This window comes from Aspergillus fijiensis, assembly GCF_003184825.1.
Source record: "Aspergillus fijiensis CBS 313.89 unplaced genomic scaffold BO72scaffold_29, whole genome shotgun sequence".
Taxonomy (NCBI): Eukaryota; Fungi; Ascomycota; class Eurotiomycetes; order Eurotiales; family Aspergillaceae; genus Aspergillus; species Aspergillus fijiensis.
In genome coordinates this window covers 203,805-224,450 of record NW_024469005.1, presented here as the reverse complement: position 1 = coordinate 224,450, position 20,646 = coordinate 203,805, and the positions used below count along the sequence as shown (strand labels likewise).

The 20,646-nt window shown below is 53.3% G+C and overlaps 7 protein-coding genes across 7 annotated transcripts; 3 read left to right on the top strand and 4 right to left on the bottom strand.

The window, feature by feature from the left end:
* Nucleotides 1-52: 52 nt before the first annotated feature.
* On the bottom strand, nucleotides 53-4,621 carry BO72DRAFT_486777 (uncharacterized protein). The gene is made up of 6 exons (XM_040947955.1): nucleotides 4,341-4,621; nucleotides 4,264-4,284; nucleotides 4,150-4,206; nucleotides 3,992-4,090; nucleotides 3,587-3,904; nucleotides 53-3,534 (listed from the first exon to the last, which is right to left on the bottom strand). Exons 1-6 carry the CDS (start codon nucleotides 4,389-4,391, stop codon nucleotides 496-498), a joined length of 3,585 nt encoding a protein of 1,194 aa, XP_040800412.1. The 5' UTR covers nucleotides 4,392-4,621; the 3' UTR covers nucleotides 53-495.
* A 297-nt stretch (nucleotides 4,622-4,918) lies between these two features.
* Nucleotides 4,919-7,352, bottom strand: BO72DRAFT_448906 (uncharacterized protein). The gene is made up of 3 exons (XM_040944899.1): nucleotides 6,978-7,352; nucleotides 6,329-6,463; nucleotides 4,919-6,209 (listed from the first exon to the last, which is right to left on the bottom strand). Exons 1-3 carry the CDS (start codon nucleotides 7,054-7,056, stop codon nucleotides 5,368-5,370), a joined length of 1,056 nt encoding a protein of 351 aa, XP_040800411.1. The 5' UTR covers nucleotides 7,057-7,352; the 3' UTR covers nucleotides 4,919-5,367.
* A 591-nt stretch (nucleotides 7,353-7,943) lies between these two features.
* Nucleotides 7,944-9,159, bottom strand: BO72DRAFT_133751 (GPI anchored serine-threonine rich family protein). The gene is made up of 2 exons (XM_040939121.1): nucleotides 8,700-9,159; nucleotides 7,944-8,644 (listed from the first exon to the last, which is right to left on the bottom strand). Exons 1-2 carry the CDS (start codon nucleotides 8,844-8,846, stop codon nucleotides 8,105-8,107), a joined length of 687 nt encoding a protein of 228 aa, XP_040800410.1. The 5' UTR covers nucleotides 8,847-9,159; the 3' UTR covers nucleotides 7,944-8,104.
* A 1,742-nt stretch (nucleotides 9,160-10,901) lies between these two features.
* On the top strand, nucleotides 10,902-11,507 carry BO72DRAFT_363052 (uncharacterized protein; the record flags this gene model as incomplete). The annotated part of the gene is made up of 1 exon (XM_040940757.1): nucleotides 10,902-11,507. A coding segment is annotated over one exon (606 nt), but the record flags the coding sequence as incomplete, so codon positions are not given.
* A 491-nt stretch (nucleotides 11,508-11,998) lies between these two features.
* Nucleotides 11,999-14,070, bottom strand: noc4 (ribosome biosynthesis protein NOC4). The gene is made up of 3 exons (XM_040939120.1): nucleotides 13,466-14,070; nucleotides 13,199-13,404; nucleotides 11,999-13,138 (listed from the first exon to the last, which is right to left on the bottom strand). Exons 1-3 carry the CDS (start codon nucleotides 13,871-13,873, stop codon nucleotides 12,103-12,105), a joined length of 1,650 nt encoding a protein of 549 aa, XP_040800408.1. The 5' UTR covers nucleotides 13,874-14,070; the 3' UTR covers nucleotides 11,999-12,102.
* atp4 (F1F0 ATP synthase subunit 4) lies at nucleotides 14,025-15,248 on the top strand. Its single transcript, XM_040943121.1, has 4 exons — nucleotides 14,025-14,191; nucleotides 14,264-14,718; nucleotides 14,798-15,020; nucleotides 15,072-15,248. The coding sequence occupies exons 1-4, from the start codon at nucleotides 14,161-14,163 to the stop codon at nucleotides 15,095-15,097; spliced, it is 735 nt and encodes a 244-aa protein (XP_040800407.1). The 5' UTR covers nucleotides 14,025-14,160; the 3' UTR covers nucleotides 15,098-15,248.
* Nucleotides 15,249-16,223: 975 nt separating this feature from the next.
* On the top strand, nucleotides 16,224-17,919 carry BO72DRAFT_380132 (tetratricopeptide repeat protein; the record flags this gene model as incomplete). Its single annotated transcript, XM_040941372.1, has 6 exons — nucleotides 16,224-16,856; nucleotides 16,931-16,970; nucleotides 17,043-17,136; nucleotides 17,210-17,516; nucleotides 17,641-17,705; nucleotides 17,889-17,919. 6 exons carry the CDS (start codon nucleotides 16,224-16,226, stop codon nucleotides 17,917-17,919), a joined length of 1,170 nt encoding a protein of 389 aa, XP_040800406.1.
* Between the last annotated feature and the right edge of the window lie 2,727 nt (nucleotides 17,920-20,646).

Genomic DNA, 20,646 nt, shown 5'->3' with positions numbered 1-20,646 from the left:
CAACCCGCCCCTCTCCCTTATACCCATCTACCCAAGCCAACCAACACCTACTGCAGGGACAGCATTGAACCCCAACCCCGGCACCCATGAATCTTGTAAATACAGCCTGGCTTCTTCAACTCCCCATCTTCGCTGGCATTGCGGACCCCCAGAAAGAGACCCCAAGATCCTGCTCTCAACGCCCCGTGTTAAACCACTAGAAGTCTCAGCCTCCTTACTGATCAGCCTCCTTGCTGATGGGAGAAAACTTCCTCCTCTTGGCCGCTGACACCGTAAAAGACCCAGTCCCATCACTTCACTTAAAGCAAAGCAGAAAAGCCAGCATGCGCAGTATCGGATAGCAAGACGGGGAGAACAACAGAACAGGCAGCCCGTGTCCCCAAGGTGCCCTCGTCGTCAAATCAGTCCACTGTCCTTGCCATGTACGAGGAACGAGGACCCTTTCGAAGAAGCAACCCCTACCACGTGACTCAAAAGAAAAGCTCAAAAGCTAGACTACCAATACTCCTGCGGCGAAAAGATATCAACCTGCGCCGGGTACCGAACGATCCCCTTGGAATCCACCCGGGCACCTAGAGTTTCCTCACTGCTCTGCGAGTCATCATCATCACCTCCATATGACATGCCGACCACGCCACGCGCCCGAGCACTGCTTCGCAACGAGGCGGTGGTGGTGGTGAGAGGTTCAAGCGGGACGTCCATCCCGGGTCGAGTATTCCAATACCCTACCGCGTCGATGCGCTGGATCACCGTCCTGGCTAGACGGAGCATATCTCCGAGACCGGCGTGACCGATGTCTTTGGCGACGGCACTGGGAGTCTCGTCTTCGGTCTTACCCTCGTTCGTCGCTGTGTCACGGATCAAAGCAGCAGCGTCGCGGCCGAACAGGTCAATTCCGCGCCAGTCAGTTGTGGGCTCGCCAACTTCGAGGTCGGCGTTGGAGTTAAGAAGAGAGTCGATCGCAGGACTGACCAAGGAGACCTCATACCACAGTCGGCCGTTGTTCACCATCTCCGCCGGTGCTGTGGCACGAGCTCGCTTGACTTCTGGCTCAGTATAGTGTTTCCCGAAGAGCAGGTCTTGCACTTCAGTAATCTGCAGGAAGATATGGGAAGTTGTATTGATGTCATCCTCATTAAGAGCCTTGTCAGGACTTGTAGTCACAGTAGCTGAAGCCTGCTCCCGAGCAATACGGGCAGCAGCCTCGTCGCGTTGCAGATGACGGTGGCGAGTCCAGCGCCGCATGTACACCTTCTCCAGTGTCACTTTATTCTCCATCTCAGTGGGCAGACGTGTGTAGATGCAAATGAGGTTGCGATCCGGTTCGACCCATATGCTCTTGGCGAGATGCTGGGCGATCTGTTCAATATCCGGATTGCTATCGCCAACAAATCCCGTCACTTGATTGACCGACATATTGGCATCCCATGTGTAAGCTGGAAAGTGAAAGGTGACCCCTCCCAGTTTTTTTCCCGGCTCCCGAACGCTGTATCTCCCATTTTCGTCGATGACTACCATGTAAAGTTGATTAGATCGGGTGCGGAAATGGAATTCATAGGACACGCAGTAATCCGTGTAATCCTGCTCAAATAGACGAGGTTTGCCATCGGCTTTGGAAGTACGGATGTCCAAAATATGGTCAATATCGGCACCAGAGGTCGTGAGTCGCTTTATGAACTTGGTGGTTGGAGCCGAGAGACCGGACTGTGGACGAAACAATCTCGTCCAAGCGTCTGCAGTCAAGTTTTCTTGTCTGTAGGACTTCGGAAGAAGGGGTACCAGAATCAGACCGAATTGCATCTCGATGTTCATCGCCCCGGGAAAGCACGCTGCCGAGTCGAGGATGGGGATAATAGCGTCATAGAGACTTTTCACCTGCCGTTGAATACCCTCGTCTTTCACTGGAGCTGGTTTCGGCACGACCAAGGCCTGCACAGTGACGCTTGAAGCTGGCTTCTGACCTTCAGGAGATTGGACGGACTCTTTCTTCGGCTTGCTGATGCCCCAGGAATCTTCAAGTGTCGCTTGTCTTCTTGCCTTGGCCTCGGCTTTGCTTTTAGCAGTGCTAGCACTCTTCGGACTCCTGTGCCGGGTGTTATGGAACTCTCTGGAAGTGACCTCGCTGGAAGACACCTTTTCCGAGCGCTGAGCTCTCTCCAGATCTGTAACCATAGCTTTTACCCATGCCTCGTTCGCTTGACTGCGTGAGGCTGCGGTATTCGGCTTTTCGTCTGCAGTGGGAAGCACTTGAACGGCCGCTGCATTGTAGCTCTGACGCAAAGCATTGAGTCTCTCATCTTGGCTTATCAGGTTGCTGCTGCGCCAGGAGGTGGTTTCCAGGCCAGACCCGGATTCACTAGAATCCAAAAGATTGCCAACCCCAGTAGTCAACCCGGCAAGGTCGGACGTGTTCTTGTCCAGCAAGATTGTAGTAGCGGAGCCACTGCCGCATGATGAAGATGCTACGGGAAGCAGTGCGGGCTGGTCGAAAGAAACAACTTGGGTGTTGGTAGTGTTGCTTACTGGTATGTCGATATCGATCAATTGATTCTGACGGGCGGCCTTCCGTAGTGCGGCTGGACCAGTGCTGGGATTACCCCGTCTACCGAAGGCCCGTTGTGGAGATAATTTGGCAAGACCGTACTTGGTCGAATCAAACTTTGACGATATAATGCTCCGATTGTCCTCCGAGGAACGCGCTTGGGCCCGAGCTTGAGACTGGGAGTTAGGCGCCTTAGCCTCCACCTTGACGCTCTGCAAGTCCTGGTCCCCATTCTTAACATCATACTGCATGACCCAGCGTCTACGGGGTGAAAGATCGTTTCCCTCCAGATCCGTAGAAGTTGGTCTTGTTTCCGGGAGCGAGGGAGTGGCCTGTGCCTTCTGCTTGGTACCGCCTGGAGCAACCCTGCGCACTTTCACACCGGCAGGTCTCTGAGGCCCGGTTGCTTCGGACCCATTGCGTTGTGCACGGGCAGGAGTTCTGGGAACAGGAGCCTGGAGAGTTGGAGCTGGACCTTGAGTACTGAGAGTCTGGTTGATACCAGGAGCCACGGATTCCTGCTCAGGGATATCCTTCTCTACTCGCGCTCCTTCAACGACCCACTGGTTCACCTGCTTCGCTTTCTCAACAGTCAAGTAAGGGTGCAGCGAGGGTGGGACAGCTATGGTCATCGCATTGGTTCTCGGGATAGCGCTTTCAGCCAATTCATACACTGTATCGTATCCCTTATCACTTCCAAGCGGCTGGAAGGTGAAATCATTCCAGATGCGAGATTTTCCGGGGTCGTAAACAAGATGGGGTGGGTTTGCCAGATTGGTAGGTAGTTTCAACGCGTGAGTTTCTCCGTCGATTGAGTATTGTACCGAAACATACATCTCACCAGGATCGAGGTGTGGGTCGATAGTCGGATCTGGTAGAACTCGACGCTCGGCAATCGGGTTCAAGGTATTGTACTTCACGAGACGATAGCGCAACGCCTCGTCTTCCGGCGCCACAAGAATGTTGGTCGTGATAGGACGCTGGACATATGCCTAGCACACCAGTGAGCGGGTGTGGCTTCGAAATGTCAAGAAAAGGACTTACCAATGGCTTCTCAACCCTAGTAAGCTTAGCCAGGGCGTCATATACATCGACTTCACTGGTACCCGTGACTTGAATTCCCTTTGTATCGTCGAGCATAGTTATCTCGGTTGAAGTGAGGTCGGCAATGCTAGCAAGTAGTTTCCTGGATTCGAAGGAGAAGCACCCCACTCCGCCATTCTGTGATAGCCAGAGTTTGGTTATATGGATAGATGAGGTTGGGATCAGTTCGCAGCCATCCTCAAGGGATAGGTTCATTTCATCCTCATTGCCGTGGCTCTGGAGACTAGATGTCATATCTAGCTGGTAGATGCGTGGTTCCTGCATCGAAGGCATGAAGTTAGTAGATGAGTCGGTCAAATTGCAAATGGCCAAGATGACAGGAGACAGAAGGGGTCACAGCCTAACATCAAGCAGGTCTTTGTATTCATTGCCGGAAATAGTACTGGAAACAATGCCAGCGATTTGTTTTGTGTAACGATCCACGGAACCTTCAATGGCGATGATCTTAAAGGGTGAATAGGTCAGCGAAGCTCAGCTAGAAGGATGCCACAAGTGAAGCTTGCATCGTAAAGTTTGAGATATTCAAGATGGCAATCCGGTTGAGATGTCGCAGTCCTGACAGAATTAAGTTAATAAAACTGAGCCAGAAGACTGATTAACAGCACGTCATACTTGACTTCTTCACTAATTTCTCGAACCTGAATCAAATTGTTAGATCAGCATAGTCTTTCTTGTGAATACAGCGAATCCTTACACCGATAGGCTCAAAGCCCCATATAGAGGCGAGCGCCAGGCGCTGTTCCATCTCGGCAACTCGACTCCAACGAAAGCCAGAAGCGAGGCCCGCGGGCGACAGCAGACACGTACGCGAGGCAACCCTCGACCCTAAATGACAGTTTTACAAAATCAATGTATGAAGGTTGTGGCAGCCAAAACCAGAATAAGGGTATCGCGTAATGAAATCGAAGTGATAGTAAGAAAGAGCGTAGGATGAGGAATATGGGAAGAGAGAAGGTGGAGGCAAGTGGGAAGAGGGAGGAAGGAGGGGGGAAAGGGAAGGGTAGGAGCAATAAACAGTGTTGGTCTCACTGAACTGTGAACCCCAGGCGACAACCAGGCGACAACCGGTCAACAACCGGTCAAGTATGTACGACGACACCGCGCGATGACGGTGCGTGATTGCAGTGCGCGAAGACACTGCAATCAAACAGGAAGCGGATAAATGCAGCCAACGGTTAATCCTTTACCTCCTTGCCGTCAAGCAACCAGATGGTTTGGCGTTCTCAGAAGTGCAAGACAGAACATATTAGCATGATGTTTTATATGAATAGACGGGCATCTATCAAAGTATACTGAAGTATATTGTAACTGGACAGCACTGTACTTTGAACAAGATAGTGGCAAGTAGGGACATGACGGTCTATGTTTCCCAGGGTATCAAGCACTCCCAAACTCCTTATATCTCCCAGAGATATGCCAGGGAGCAAATATGAATAAAATAACGGTGGGTAAGAAACAGATGAAATGAAGGTTGGAGATGAAATGGGAAAAATAAAGAATACAAGAATGGAATGCAGAAGATGCATATTTCATGGTCCCCCATCACGACTGCCATGTCGACGCAGCGGATTTGAAGGGTTTTCATTGGGATGCTGCTTGATTGCAGGCTCGAGATCTTCCACAATCAAGGTGGTCAACGTGCCCGCCGTTGACCTGAGCCTGTCAATCCAAGGGGCCCCTGGCAAAAAATATTGCTTAGACCGTCATAGACTCGGGAATATTCATTGGGCGTCTTTGACTTGCTGCTTGAGTTGAATGACCCACTTCATCTTTCCTTCGGTCTCTTTCAGCGAAGTCAGGGCGGCATCGATCTTGGCATTGTCTTGCCGGCCCGTCTCAATCAGCGTTCGGAGATCTTCGTCTTGCGTCCGCTTGTAAACCTGGAAATTGGCGTACAGCAGGTCGAATCGCTCTCGGTTGAGCTCAATCTCCCGGTCCTTCTCCGCCATGATCGCATCCAAGCGCTCCAGCTTGGTGTTCTTGTCGTCGAACTGCTTCTTCATGGTCGTGATATCATCCCTGATCGACTTGAGCCGTCTCTGCTGTTCCGCTCGTTCCCGATGTGCCGATTTGGCCAGAACATCGTACTGGGTCCGCGAATGGTTGGAGATCTCCTGCAACTCGGCGCATTTGCGGTGGAAATCGTCCCGGGCGGAACCCATCAGTTGATTGACTTTCTTGGCCTCGCCCTCCGCCTGAACCCTCCGGTCCTTCTCGGTCTGCACCTCCGCGCGTAGCTCGTCAATCTTCTTGTCTTTCCGCACGATCGCATGGAGGTTCGTCTCGTTCGCTTGCTCGAGGTTCCGGAGACGTTCGGTCATGTTCTGTACCTGAACCTTGAAGGCGTCGTTCATGCGCTGCGTCTCTTCGGCGCGGGAGCGATAGAGACTACACTCCCGAGTCAAGCGCGCGACTTCTTCTTGAAGGTTATGGATAACGCGCCCGGACTTGCCCGTGGCCGCATGACCGACAGCCGACGACCATTCAGTTGCCGGGGGATCTTGGTTGGTCTCGTGGTTCGCGAAGCCGTTGGTGCCGCTGGGGGACGTGGGTCTCACGGGTTCTGTTTCGCAATACGCATAACTGGGGTTAGCCCCTCGGTAGATTATGGGGGAACGATGCGCCGTTGGAGGGTCTATCCAGCCGACGCTGGGTCGCAAATCCAGACGGAGGTAAACGTACCTGGGGAGGAATCGGCGGGCGGAGCACCATTCAGCTGGTTTGGGGTAGAGATTTCATTGAAGAGTCCATTGTATTGATGCATATTCAGCTGCGTTTCCACATGGGGAAGGCTGACACGAGGCGCTCGACGGGGATCTGACGTAGGCAGCGAAAGCATGTCCGGGTCAGCATGGGTGGTTCCTGGCTTGGGTGACTTCTTGCCCCGACCGAATCGGGCCATTCCGACCATAACGGGAAATGGGGTGGAATGTCACTTTGGGTTCTGGGATGAAGGTGATAGCGCCGCAATTGGCAAAGGTGCAGGAGAAGAAGAGCGGAGCAGGAATCCGAAGCAGGAACCTGCTCCAGAGAAGGAAGAGGGGAGTGAACCCAGGCCGGAGAACAGGCGTTTTGTTGGGCCGCAGTAAGGGGAAGAAGGGAAGGAAGGCAATTTGGATTTTGACAACCAGCCCGGCCCCGATCCTGTAAACACAACCAAGCCAAACCAAACCAAACGCAGCTCACAGCGCACACCCACCCGGGGGAAGTCAACAAAGAAATTGTTGGAAGGGGTGGAAGTGGCAGGGAAAGGGGACGAATGGTGCGGACGACGACGATTGAATGGCGACGACACAGGTCGAAAGAAGGGGGAGAGCAGAAAAGCACATACCACGAAGTGGATCAAGGCTTGATTGCAGGAGATCTGCAGCAGGAACAGTTAAATGATGGTCAGTCTGATGCTTATTCATCGCCGAGACATCACAAATATTCTCCGAGGGGGGAGTTGCGGGTGGTGGACGAGGGAGAGGGACGTGCTGGAAGAGGGTGAAGAAATGCAGCAGAAAAATCGATCGATGAGGAAGTTGGTCTGTAGGTACGGATGTAAATTGCTTCCCAAAACATACCGTCACTGTCCAAGCACAACGTGGGGTGGCGCCAGCACAAACTGGGCTGATTAATCTGAAGATCCTGGCAGGTCCAGTAAGAATAGATAGACACTGAAGAAGGAATGATCCCAAAGCTGGTAAAACTAGTAGTTTAGAATAAACGAAAGGAAGACAGAAAGAAAAGAAGAAGAGGAGGAGGAGGAGGTGGAGGAAGAAGAACAGAAAGTAAAAGAGTAAGTGAGAGGAAGTGTAGTCTTATTCAAAGAATAGTATGGAGTAAGTAACTTAGAAGATGATAGATAATGAATGACTGGTAACAATCAAGAATCCTCCCACTAAATGAATAATATGATCGATCGGCTGTCAAGTCTAAACTCTCATTGCCGCCACTAACTAGGTAACCAACTCAACTGGTCAACTAATGACCGGTCATGTTCAAGACACCCAATCCTTTGTCTTCTTCCCTTCAAGGTTTGGTCTGCCTGACTACCGTTCGGAACTGTCATCTACAAACAAAGTACAATTCAGTCCTGTCCGATCATTTATTAATAGCAGCGGCAGCGGCAGCACTGTGGATTATTCAATCTGATCGCACAAAAATCGAGCACTTTGAGGGCGTCTGGAGCTGATCTGCAAGCCCAGTCCGGAGAAAAGGATTGTGGCTCACTCTCGGCCCGACCCCTGTGGTGTCTGGAAAGAGATATATATACACAACAGAAGGGAAAGAGAAGCAAAAATGAAAACCTCAACCAACGCCTGTCGCCCAGAGCAATCCCAGCACCGCTCGGTCTCATGCGAGTTGATCTGAAGAAGAACGATTAACCTAGGCACACACGAACCAAGTTCTGACAACCAAGTAGAACAAAGTTCGATGTCTGCCAAGCGCACCCGGGAAGTTCGTCCAAGTCTACTAGACGAGGTAAACCACCATGGCGAGAGCACCCAACACGAAGCCCATTCCCGTCGCGCGAACAGAGGCAGCACCACTCTGCATATAAGCAGCCATAGCAGTCTTGCTGTTGGCGGCTCCGGCTGCATTCGCACTGGGGTCGTTGGCGGCATTGACGGTGAAAGTCTGGCCATCATTGCCCTTCTGGACTGTCTGCATCTCATCGTGAGGGGCTGTGTCGGTGGGGTATGCAGTTGCGGTCGGGGCTGCAGGGCTAGGAGCTGGAGGGACAACCGAGGCTACCAGCGTTGTTGGGCTGGGTTTGAGGACTGGGGTGGACGCAGCCTTGGTAGCTGGGGTAGCTGGGGACCCGTCGGTGACCTGTAAAAGCCCCGAGTAGTTCACATAGCCGTTCTGCTGGATCTGGAAGGCATAGTCGTCGCCGTTCTCTATCGTCGAGTCCGGAGTCCAGGTGAAGGAGCCTCCCTGGGCATTGCTTGCCAGGGTCTGGACGGTGTCCAAGTTCTGAGAATTGCCCTTCCGCAGTGTGACGGTCACGGGCTAAATTAAGCGTTAGCGAATGGAAAACAACGTCAAGGAGTGGTAGCAGCCGTACAGCATCCGAGTCCGTCTGCCACTTCAGAGTGGTAGGCTGGCCAGCATGAATGACCGAGGGCCATTGGGTGAAAGACAAAGCTGCTTCGGCAATCCCGATCTGAGCCAGGCATGCGAAGGCCGCAACAAGAGAGTTTGACGCGCGCATCTTGATATTGAGTCGTGATAGACTGATATGAGAAAGATGATCTTCACGTGTTGAGTGCCTTGGATGACAATATTCCCGCTGCAGAGAGATTTCTGGGATGCAGAGCGATATCAAAGGAACCCGACTGAATCTTGTGGACCTGCTAGATATCGAAAGACACAGACTATGCCTTCTTCGCTGTGGTTAGTATCGAAAACAACAATACGTACCTCGTTGACTTGTCGGACCCAGGACTGGCGCGAAGTATCTGTGGTCGAGTAGGAGGGCGAGAGCAAGGTAGAAGACGAAAGGCCGTCAGAAGGCTTCAGCCAGAAGATAGATCTTTATTGACGACCAAAACAACGCGTTGCCAAACAATAGGTCTGCCTGAATGCCAATGGAGGCGAAAGGGCGCACATGCCGGGCTTGGTTTGTAGCATTCCTGAAGGAGGGCTCGTACCCGGCATGAGTACAACAACAAGCTGGGGAATGACTGAGCAGCACAATTACAAGGTCTACTACTGCTCGCTCGTGGCTTTACGGGTGGCGCTCAGGATATTAGCCCACAAGAGAGTGAGTTCATCATGAAAAGCTCGACTCATGCTGTACTGCCGACAATACCATCCGAGCAGCAGTGCTGGGAGTAGCTGTTTGTGTCATCCAGGTGCTGACTGGATACTGTCTACTGCCGTGTGGTTCGTTCTCTCAGAATGGTCCCTTGGATCGTCCAGGAATGCAAGCACTGCTGCGTGGCTCGTGATGATCCAGAGGAAGAAAGCACAGCAATGAGAGAGGTCAAGAGTCCTACTTCGCCATGAATGAGAATTGAAGAGCCGTCGATGGCATGAGCACTATACTATGTCCTTGTGGCACGTCATGGGAATAGGGTTCTGAGCATAATCACTCCCTCACTTCAGACACCTTGATAGGAGGTAGAAAGGCCTTCAAGCTGCCAAACACCACTTCCTACACAAAGTAGACTCATTGTTTTGATTTTCCACCTTGGGGAAAAATGTCAATGCGGGTGGAGGGTGTTTACCTGCAAGGGGCAACACAGCAAATGAGTGGAGAGAGCAGCAGATCAACCCCATATCAGCCACGATCGAGGCAACCTTCGCTCATCTTACCCCTGACCGATCATCACCGCTGATGAAGTCACCCGGTTAGCTAGCATGTGGTTCATGCAGGCCCGATCTTCTATACCAAGTCTTGGCGCATCGACAGGCCCCCAAGACGGGTTGCCGTTCAGGCACAGGACGTTTACGGCATCACCTCTGCTGAACAGACACACAGCAGACCTAAAGTCTCGCTTTGCCGACTCGCTCCTCAACCAAGCCAGACTTCTTGCGGAATCGCTCGCTCACTATCGGGACGATTTAAGAATCGCAACGGTGACATCTGCCCCCGAATCTCCCGATGCCGGCTGCCGATTACCGAAAGCGGAGATGCAGCGGACTTCACCTCCAGCACGCATTGCACGGGGTCGACTGCCAAAGTTAATCGGCTTTTCAGCCCGATGCAAGTTCATCAAGCTTCAATGATGGGTCCAGTGACCGGATGCATCACTGGGTCTTTCTCACGAAGGTTACTGTTGCTTTCCGAGTTCCCACTGCACGCTCGTCTGTTCCTTCCACGATGGGGGATGGGGAAGGTGAAAGAGAAAGAAAAGGACGACCTCAACCCTGATTGAGGATCCTGTCACCATGATCTCTTCTTACTCTCTCTCTGTCTCCTTCTCGCTTCGAAACCAACTACCATTCTTGACACTCTATATACCAATGGCGTAAAAAAAAGTCGAGTCACTCGTTAACATCTGCCACGCTCGTTTCCACACCCTCATAACCTCGTCTGTCGCTACCACCCAGACTCAGCTTTCGATTCGCCACTTCTCTTCTATGATCTGAGCCAGGACTATTTCAAAACCCAGCATCTGGAATGTTACAAGCAGGCATATCCGTGATACCTGTGCCCGGTGTATCATCATCCTCACCATCAACCTCCACTACCACACCAGCAACCCTAACCCACACCCCCTCAGCACCAACAGCCCAGAGCCTTCCATTGGAAACAGCCCCCACGACCCCAACAACCACCACCTCGCAAACCCAAAGATTCTACCGCCTCAAAAACCATGACAGCACCACAACGACCACCAGCAGCACAATCCCAACCCCAACGCCAACCCCCGCGCACCACCACCTCATCGAAACCACCCGCCGCACAGCCCTCTACACCCTGACCCTCTGCCGCAACGTAATCACGATCCTCGAGCTAACCCGCCTCCGCAAATCCCGCATCGGCCTGCTCCACTGGATCGAGTTCTGGAACCGGTACTACGGGCGGCGGTTCGGGCGCGCGCTGGCCGCGCACGTCACGCAGGCGCTGGGCCGCATCGACGCGCTGTTCCGCGCCGTGGCCAACGACCTGCACCAGCTGACGCAGCGGGTGCACCACGCCGTCGCGACGGCGCTGCACACCGAGCGCGAGATTCTGGGATTGCTCGAGCGCATGGAGGACGAGGTCGGGGTGCGGCGCCGGCGCCGGAGGAAAAAGGCCCAGGCGATTCTGGCCCAGATGCGCGCGCGGCTCGAGGCCATCCCCGTCAAGGTTAGTGATGAGTTGCTGGACGATCTCAAGCGCGGGGTGTTTGCGTTGGATGTCTACTGTGACTATTATCCGGGGGGCGAGGACGAGGGGTCGACGGGGGCCACGGCGGGTGTCACGGCGGGTGCTGCTGCTGCTGCTGATGCTGCGTGGACGGATACCCGGTATATCACGCGGAGGCCGGTGAGTACGTTGGCCGTGTCGGGGACGCAGGCTTGGTCGTCCTCGTCCGCGTCGTCCGGGTCCGCGGCGAATGGCGCGTGGATGTCGTTGTCGATGCCGGTGCATCTTTCCCGAACATTATGATCGTCGGCTGCGTCATTCGTCTGACTGAAAATGGCTCGCCCGTTTTTTTGCGATGAACTGATAGACTTTTTGATTTTTTTTTACCCTTGTGCTTCCTTCCCCGGTTAGGAGGGCAGCGATATTACCACTACCACCACACTCCTTCGTGCAATCATGCTAGTTAGAATGCGGATCTTGTTGCTTAGATAGAATAGATTAGAATTAGCAATTGCTTACTATCTTTCCCCCCTTCTGAAGTCCGGAGGGAACTACAATCCTTAAACAAGTGATGGAAGATATGGATAGAGATATATTTCTAGTTATGTACAGTAAGTTAGTTGATATCTTGCTTTTAAGTCGTAAACCCTGCGCCGCTTCCTAACCCCGCCTATGCAAACTCCCACAGCCCTCGAAGCAAACTGCCCGGCGCGGTATCCTCGCCGCCATCCTCCTCCAGCAGACGGTCTGTGAATATGCGGCGGGGGATCTGGTACTCGACGACGGGGATGCGCTTGAACGGCTTCTCCTCGGAGCCCAGCTCGGCCTGCAGCATGCCCTGGTAGGTGTAGTCGAGGAAGTCCTCGAGGTGGTAGAACTGCTTGGTGAACTGCTCGGCAAGGATGCGGACAATCGCCGCGACGTTGGGGTGGTAGTGCGACTGCAGGGTCTCGAGCTCCCACAGACTGCTGTCGAGGGCGCGGGAGCGGACGGGGTCGGGCTCGCGCGGGTCGTAGGGGTCGTCCATGCCGCGGGCGGCGAGGAGGGCCTGGCGGTCGGCGTCGCGGATGGGCCGGTGCAGCATGAAGGCGCAGGTAGGGTGCTCCTTGAGGAGGTTGTAGATGAAGGGGGCGATGGCGACGATGGCGGGCGGCGGGGCGTTGAGGGCGAGGCGGGCGAGGCGCTTGATGAAGCTGGCGATGAGGGCGGCGGGGAGATGGGTCGAGGCGAGGAAGGTGTTCATCAGGCGGAAGAAGCGCGACCGGTGCTTCGAGTGCAGCAGGTCCGCGTCCAGCAGCGAGTACAGCTTCGGGTAGAACTGCGGGTAGTCCAGGTTCTTCTCCTGGATCAGGTAGAACAGCCCCGACAGCGCCAGCAGCGAGGTCGCCCCGCCCACGTTGTACGAGTCCGTCAGGAAGTCCATCAGCAGCTCCGGCCGCAGGAACCACGGCTCGATGTTGTGCACCATGATCCGCAGCAGATGCTTGCGTTGCGTCTCCGACAGGGTGTTGCGCAGGATCGCCAGCCAGGCGTCCTGCGCGTGCTTCTTGTGCGACTTCGCCGACACCACCCGCTTGTTGCTCTGGCTGGTTTTCGTGTAGAAGCTCTCGAACTCGTGCTCGGGCGTGGGTATCGAGTCGCATGCCGACAGGATGGTGATCAATGTGTCGATGGTTTCGGAGCTGCGTGGAGTGCTTGCGTATTCACTTGAGACCAGACGTTAGCTTGATGAGACCGTGCGAGCGGTATGAACGGGGTTGCCATACGAGATCTGTATGAAGGTGTAGTAGCGCACGTCCTCGAACTCCTTGGCCTTCTCGATGAAGTCGGACAGCACCGCTTGGCCATTGTTGGCCTCCACAACCGCTTCCACGACGTTCTTGAATAGACCCGTCAACCAGATACCTTCTTCTCCGGGAAGATGTGTGGCGCGCTCGTTGACGATGCAGAGACACAAGGTTAAGGCGGTGTTCTATTCGACCGACATTTAGTATATTTCTGGGCACGTTGAAGATGGCATCGCAGGAACGAACCTGAGACGAAGGATCGCTCTCGCGAATGATAGAGAGCAGGGCTTTCTGATATTCCTTGAGCCGCTCCTTCAACCACGCAACAATAATCTTTTCGTTCTCGGCGGCCCGGCTTGACTCGGTCAAGTTTCCTCCCGCGATCAATCGACTGAATACACGACACAGAGCCAACGCAGCGGGGACATTCGGTTTCTTGGCAGATCCTTGGGTGGTGAGCTTGGAAATCAGGGTTGCGATGTTGTTGTAGTGCTTCCGCGATTCGGAGATTTGGTCTTCCAGCCGCTGGATGTCGGCCGTCGCATCGGCGGACTCAGTGTCCGCGACGGCACGGCGTTTCGACGAAGGCACGCCGCTTTCCTTGACATTCTTTCTTTTCTTGGAGGCCGTAGCCGTGGCGATCGGGGCAGGCATCGTGGACAGAATCGACAAATCGCAAAACGGGCGTTGAATGGAGGAGCGCTAGTCCACCGCAGGGCCACTTTTCTTTTCCGAGATCAACCATAATTTTTTGGGGATAAGAAGAGAAAGAGAGAATCTCCTGCTCCTCGGTTAGGCGGTTTCTCCGGCCCACGACACCAGCCCCAAAGGGGTTTAGTGTCTTCCGCACCGCCCAAACCGCCATCCCGAACCTCACTCAGTCTCCTCATTTCCGTTCCAAACCCATCCACACCCTGTCAAGGTTCCTGTCCATCGCTACAATGGCTTCGCGTTTGGCTAAGAGCACCCTCGGTATGCCCGCTCTTACTTGAAGCCTGGTCTACCCACTTGACATTGGCCATTAACAATTAACCCCTCCGCTAGGTGCCGCCCGGTTGCGGCCGACCCTTCCCACGCGCAATGTCGCTCCCATCACTGCCACCTTGACCGCGTCCCGTTCGGCCTCCAGCGTCCCTACTGAGGATCCCAAGAAGAAGGCTCAGTCCATCCTCGATGCTCTCCCCGGCAACTCCCTGGTCTCCAAGACTGCCACCCTCTCCGCCGCCGCCGGTCTGTCCATCGCCGCCATCAGCAACGAGCTCTACGTGATGAACGAGGAAACCGTGGCTGCTTTCTGTCTGCTCAGCGTCTTCACTGCCGTCTTCAAGTACGGTGGTCCTGCTTACCGTGAGTGGGCTGAGGGTCAGGTCCAGAAGCACAAGGACATCCTCAACGCTGCCCGTGCCGACCACACCAACGCTGTCAAGCAGCGTATGGAGAACGTCAAGGAGCTATCCGGTGTCGTTGAGGTCACCAAGCAGCTCTTTGCTGTTTCCAAGGTACCCTCTCCCTTGCTGCTCATCTCCGAGCACCCATCTCTGGCGTCGAGTGTGTGGGCCATTGCTGACGATGACGTAGGAAACCGCCCAGCTTGAGGCCAAGGCCTACGAGCTCGAGCAGCGCACTGCTCTGGCCACCGAGGCCAAGCAGGTCCTTGACTCTTGGGTCCGCTACGAGGGTCAGGTCAAGCAGCGCCAGCAGCGCGAGCTTGCTGACAGCGTCATCGCTAAGATCCACAAGGAGCTCGAGAACCCCAAGGTTCTCCAGCAGATCCTCCAGCAGAGCGTTGCTGATGTTGAGCGTAAGTTGATGATTTGTCCGTGCTCTCATCGGATACTAATATTCGATCCAGGCATCATGTCTTCCAAGGCTCAGTAAATGCACTCGACATGGATAGCTTTGCTATAAGACTCATGTACAAATTAAAGATCATTTCTGTTACCAGTTAGAAAAACCAAGTACCATTGGTCGACAATCATGGTATGCCAGTAAGAGCTTACGAATAAAGCTTCGACTTCAGCAATAATCCAAGATTATTAGTCGTAACTGTAACTTGACCGCTAGGACACCGAGTAGTCTGAGTCTGAGCTCTGCCTGCTATTGCAATTCTCAACATGTACCTATGACTTGCAGAGATAGACTTCCAGGCTAGCCATGCAACAATATAATATATGGAACGATCGAAATACACCTAACCTCATGACGAATACTAACTGAATGGACACAATGAATCAGCAGGGGTGTCTGTGCAACGACACGCCACGTACGTCCAGTACAAGCACTGCCATCAACGTCTCACCTCATCACTTTGAGTATTCAATATGTGACAAAAAGCAATTAAAACGCGATGAAAGAAATTGCCGCCAAGCCGACAGCCGGGGGTGAACTGGTCCAACCATGGGTTGGCTTTGGGCCGTGGATGAAATTCCCCTTATAACCACCGGGTCTTATTATTATGATCGATTCGATGGGATAGAAAGATTGACTGATGATTGTGGTTGGAACAGACTTTCTTTCTGCACCCTCAGCCTCTTCGAACCCCCCCCATTCCAGCGCTTATTATTTTTATTCTTGTTATGCCTGCTGCAGCCCGCCGCCGCACACCCCGAGAAGTAAGAGGTCAAAGAAGAGAAGGCTGGCAGTGAATCTCACTGGTTTAACTTCGACTACTCCTACTCCTGCTTTTCCGATCACTACAACTACTGCTACGTATAATCTTCAATCTCATCGTGCCTGCTACTTCCCTAATTCTTCCTCCAAAATCCCTCTCCCTTTCCCTCCCCTCTCCCCAAGGGGAAATCCCAACCCGGCAAGAAAAAACCCCCCCCGTCTCCACTTTTTCCCATTCCCTCCGCGATAAGCCGTATACTTCCGTGGCTCTTCTCCCCCGGGTTGCGCAACAATGCCACTTCGCGACAAGCTCCAACGTCATAAGGAATTCCTCAACACCAACACATCCACCTCTACCACCCAGTATGGGTCCACCACAGCTGGAGGAGGGATGATGGCACCCACCACGCCCGTGAACAGCAGCAATCCCACCGTCCCGCAATTCACCTTCATCCGCACCGACACCACCACCCAAGAAGTGATCCGCCCGCCCGTCTTCGAGGGTGATGCCCCGGACCCCTCTGCACCAACCACAACCACCACAACAGAACAACAACTTGCGGCTGTTTCCCCGCCGTCCTCCCACCATCGCAAATCCCTCAACCCCTTCCGTCGGTCGCGAGCTCCCTCACAATCCTCAGGCGTGACGTCCCCGCCGCGAGCCCGGGGCGAAGGCCGGCTGTCGCATCTGCTGCATCTCGACCGCGGCGGTGGTAGCGGTGGTAGCGGCGGCGGCGGCGGGTGGTCGCGGAGTTCGAGCTCCTCGTCCGTGAACGTCCCGCCGGATCTCCCGCGGATAATCACTAGTGGTGGGAAGGGGGATGGCGATGCTGCGGCGGCGGCGCGCGAGGATGTGGAGGCCGAGTGGGAGCGGCGGGCGACGGTGCTGGTGCAACGGAATCCGCAGTTCGCGGCGTGTTTGTCGCCGACCGGTTCCACCACGCCCACGGGGTTTGGGATGGACGGGGCGGTGGCGTCGCGGTCACGGAGTTCGAGTTGCAGTCGGATTAATGATCCGGATGGCGATGTAAGTTCTTGCCGTTCTGGGTGGGAGGATAACAAGGGGTTGTGTGGCTGACGCGGGACGCGGGGCGAGAATAGGTTAATATCCAGGAGGCTATTCGACTGCATGAGGCTGGAGGTATGTGTTCGTCCTTTGCGGGAGTTTTTTAGGGCTGTGCGGTCATCGCTAACATTGTGTGCATGACGGTAGATCTGGAACGATCCACTGAGATGTTTGGTCGCTTAGCCGATCCTGAAGGGGCCAACAATGCCCTCAGTCAAGTGCTCTATGGGCTTGCACTTCGGTAAGACCTGACTACGGTTTTCGTTGGCTCGGTGAAATTCATCAGTCTGACACTGACTGACCCCCGTTCTTAGACATGGTTGGGGATGCGCGCCAGACCAGGACAAGGCGATTACGTATCTGTCGGCCGCGGCGGCCAATTCGGCCTCGGTCGAGTCCGAGGCGCTCCAGGCCGGCATCAAGAAAGGAGGAGCGGCCAAGGGCGAACTGACGCTGGCGATCTTCGAGCTGGCCAACTGCTTTAGGAATGGCTGGGGCGTCAAGAAGGACCCCGTCGCGGCACGACAGTACTATGAGACCGCCGCCAACCTCGGCGATACGGACGCGATGAACGAGGTTGCTTGGTGCTACCTGGAAGGGTTTGGAGGGAAGAAGGACAAAGTAAGTTCCTTACCACTGGGGGCCGTTCAGCTCGGGCATCAAAATTTTGAGGCTCGTTCGCATCACTCTGGACTTTTGGGGTGGTCTCAATGGAGAAAAGATAGGAACTAATTTGGGGACATAGTTCGCGGCCGCCAAATACTATCGATTGGCGGAGGAGAAAGGGAGCAAAACCTTGGGAAATTCTTGGTAGGTTCTTACCTAGTAGTCTTCTCATCACCTGCAGCGGATGGGGGAGGGGGGCATTGATAGGCGCTCGTGGAGTTTTGACCGGGACGCTTCCAGCCAACCAACTGCCCGTTCCCCTCTTTTTGAACTACACTACCGAGTGAAATACTCAGGCTGACATGACGTTTTGATGGATGATGACAGGATCTGGAAGGACAAGTACAACCCGCATTGAGCGTGTTTCTATGGATTGTTGGTAAATTTGGTCCGATGACGACGGTCTGGCCCAAGCCCACGATCAGGCCGTGGTCTTTTGGGGGTGTGGAGCTGAGCGAGCTGAGCTGAACATGAATGAACAATTGATACCCTAGCAACAAGGCTGCGACTGAGACCGTCTCTCTCGGTAGCAGGCGTCAACAACGTGCCGTCCATCCCGCCTCACATGTCGGCATCAGGGGACACAGACTTTGCACATAGAGAGTGGACCTAGACTCAGTTACGACATGACCCCTTCACGTCATCTTCGCTTTAGACTTCACTACACTATACTACCTTTACTCCGCTGTAACGAACACAACAATAGCCAGTCTAGAGCAGTAGATAATGAATTCAGTCATCCTCCAACACCAAGAACCTAACCCATTTAATATCAACCCTAGTCTAAGGCTCATTCTGGCCACTAATCTCGAGTTTCGAGAAATCCCCAATCCTCGTCCTATGACCGTGTAGGTGTAGGTGTAGCCGTATCCCCACAAGTTCTGCGCATAGGCAATGACCCAGGGACCAGTATATCCTTAGAGAAGGGTATACGTATACCCAACCCACCCCATCCTATTCCATCTCATCCGTCCTGGAAACAGTCTTGACAATAAACCTTACCAATAAACAATAGCCAGAGATGTGAACAACACCCCTACACCTACACTAGAATAAGATCCCGCAAAAGAAAGTAAAGCAAGTAGCGTACCTACCAACCCAACCCAACCATATCACCCAGACATATCCATCCCCACGATGACAAGACATCCTGTACGGTACGGTAACCACTGTACATGAACGCATCCCATCCAGCGTGGCATCAAACGCAAAGGCAAACACACTTACAGCATGCATGCATGCATTCCGCTACATCGACATACATTGAGTCCCCCCCCCTCACCCCCATCACTTCTTACGAACCTACTACCTCTTCTCAGAGCGTGGGTATCTATATTCCCCTTTCGAAGCCCGGAGTGGACCTTGATGTAGCGTGCATACACCCTATCGCTCTCATGGTAATGGCAATAGCAATGGCAATGGCAAGTAATGGCTAAACTTCCGCCTCGCTACTGCTCCTGCCACTGCTATCACTATTGCTGTTACTACTGGTCCTGGTCCTGGTCCTGCTTAGCTACTGCTCCTGCTTAACTACTGCGACTTGCTAAGCTACAGCTCCTGCTTAGCTACTGCGACTTGCTAAGCTCCCCCAGCCAGACAGCCCGTCTCCGAACTATGTCTATGCCTAGAAAATGCACTAACCTTGAAGTATACATACGGTACAGTGCTCGATCCACACTGAGAGCCAAGAGAGGATACTCGCTCGGATCCTTCATTTTCATTCTCATCCTCACCGTAAATCTCGAAGCGACGAGGCAGTGTCCCCGTCTCACTCATACAGCAAGCATCATTCTTAGTTCCTCGAGGCAGTGAGGCAGTGCTTTACTTCTGCTTCTACTGCTCCAATTCAACGGAACCACCTACAAGAAACCTACAGACTTCCTTACCAACCACCGACAAGATCATAGAATCCCCAAACTCATCCCCAAATGCATTGTCAGAGCAGATTTTATATACACCACCAACACCGGTAAATGCACAGATGCAGACAAAAGAGACGAGTGTATGCAATTCTGTACCAAAAGAATGAATATGGGGACTTGACGTCCACCAAGCCACGAGCACAACCATAACCACCAGCATCAACCAACTGCTGCAGTCAGTTGGTCATTAACCAGTAATCAGGTGTGAGTGGCTAGGTCAAGTGGAAGCTCCCTCCAGCAATCTGCACTGCATCAACAACTGCAGAAGCTCCAAAAAAAATCTGTCTGACAAAGGAGAATGAGAAAGAAGGTCGGAGTACCTCCCGAAGAAGACTCCACAAAATCCAAATCCAGAACCAAGAACCATAACCAGACCAAACAATCCATCATCAACATCATCATCGTAGACATTAAACCACCCCTCTCAAAAACATAACATAGTATCGTATCGTAACACATAATCATAAAAGCTGCCGCGCTCGGCTCCCAGCCCAGTATCCTCGCAATGCAAACCCAAAATCAAATAAACCCGAATAAGAAACACGCCGCATCGAAAAGCCAGATTCGAAGCGCTGCGCTGGAGCATGTCAAAGTCAAAGTCAAGTTGCCGTCCCGTTTGTTCTGTTGTTCCCGCCTGTTAATTGGTTCGTCGGAGATAAACACAGTAGAGGTCCTCTGCGTATTCCGGTAAAAAGTGTGTGTGCACGAATTCCAAGGTAGGCTGCCACCGCCGACCTTGGAGAATATGTTCTGGATCAAAGCGAATGTGCAAGAAGTAAACTGAGTCAGTCTCGCGTAAGTTGTGTAAGCATGTACACGAATGCAAGGTAAGCCCGTATTTGCCACCCCATCGTGAGGGGGCAGAAAGTCTGATCATAGATATACGCCGGTGAAGCCAGCGAAGCCGAGGGAGAGAAAAAGCGTAAGCGCGCCGGCAATAAAAAAGAACAACAGCATCGCTAATTTGACAGACGTGATTCATCAATGTAATTGCTTAGCCGTCAGATATATCCAGCCGAGGTGAAGTGAATGGTTTGGTAAGTTGGTAAGTTGGTAAGTTGAGTAAAGCTGTCTATGTATATATGGGCTAATCATTCTGGCTTATCTGGGCCATGCAGTCGTGGGGTCGTTAAAAAAAGCACTGTCACTGTGCTGGAGAGAAA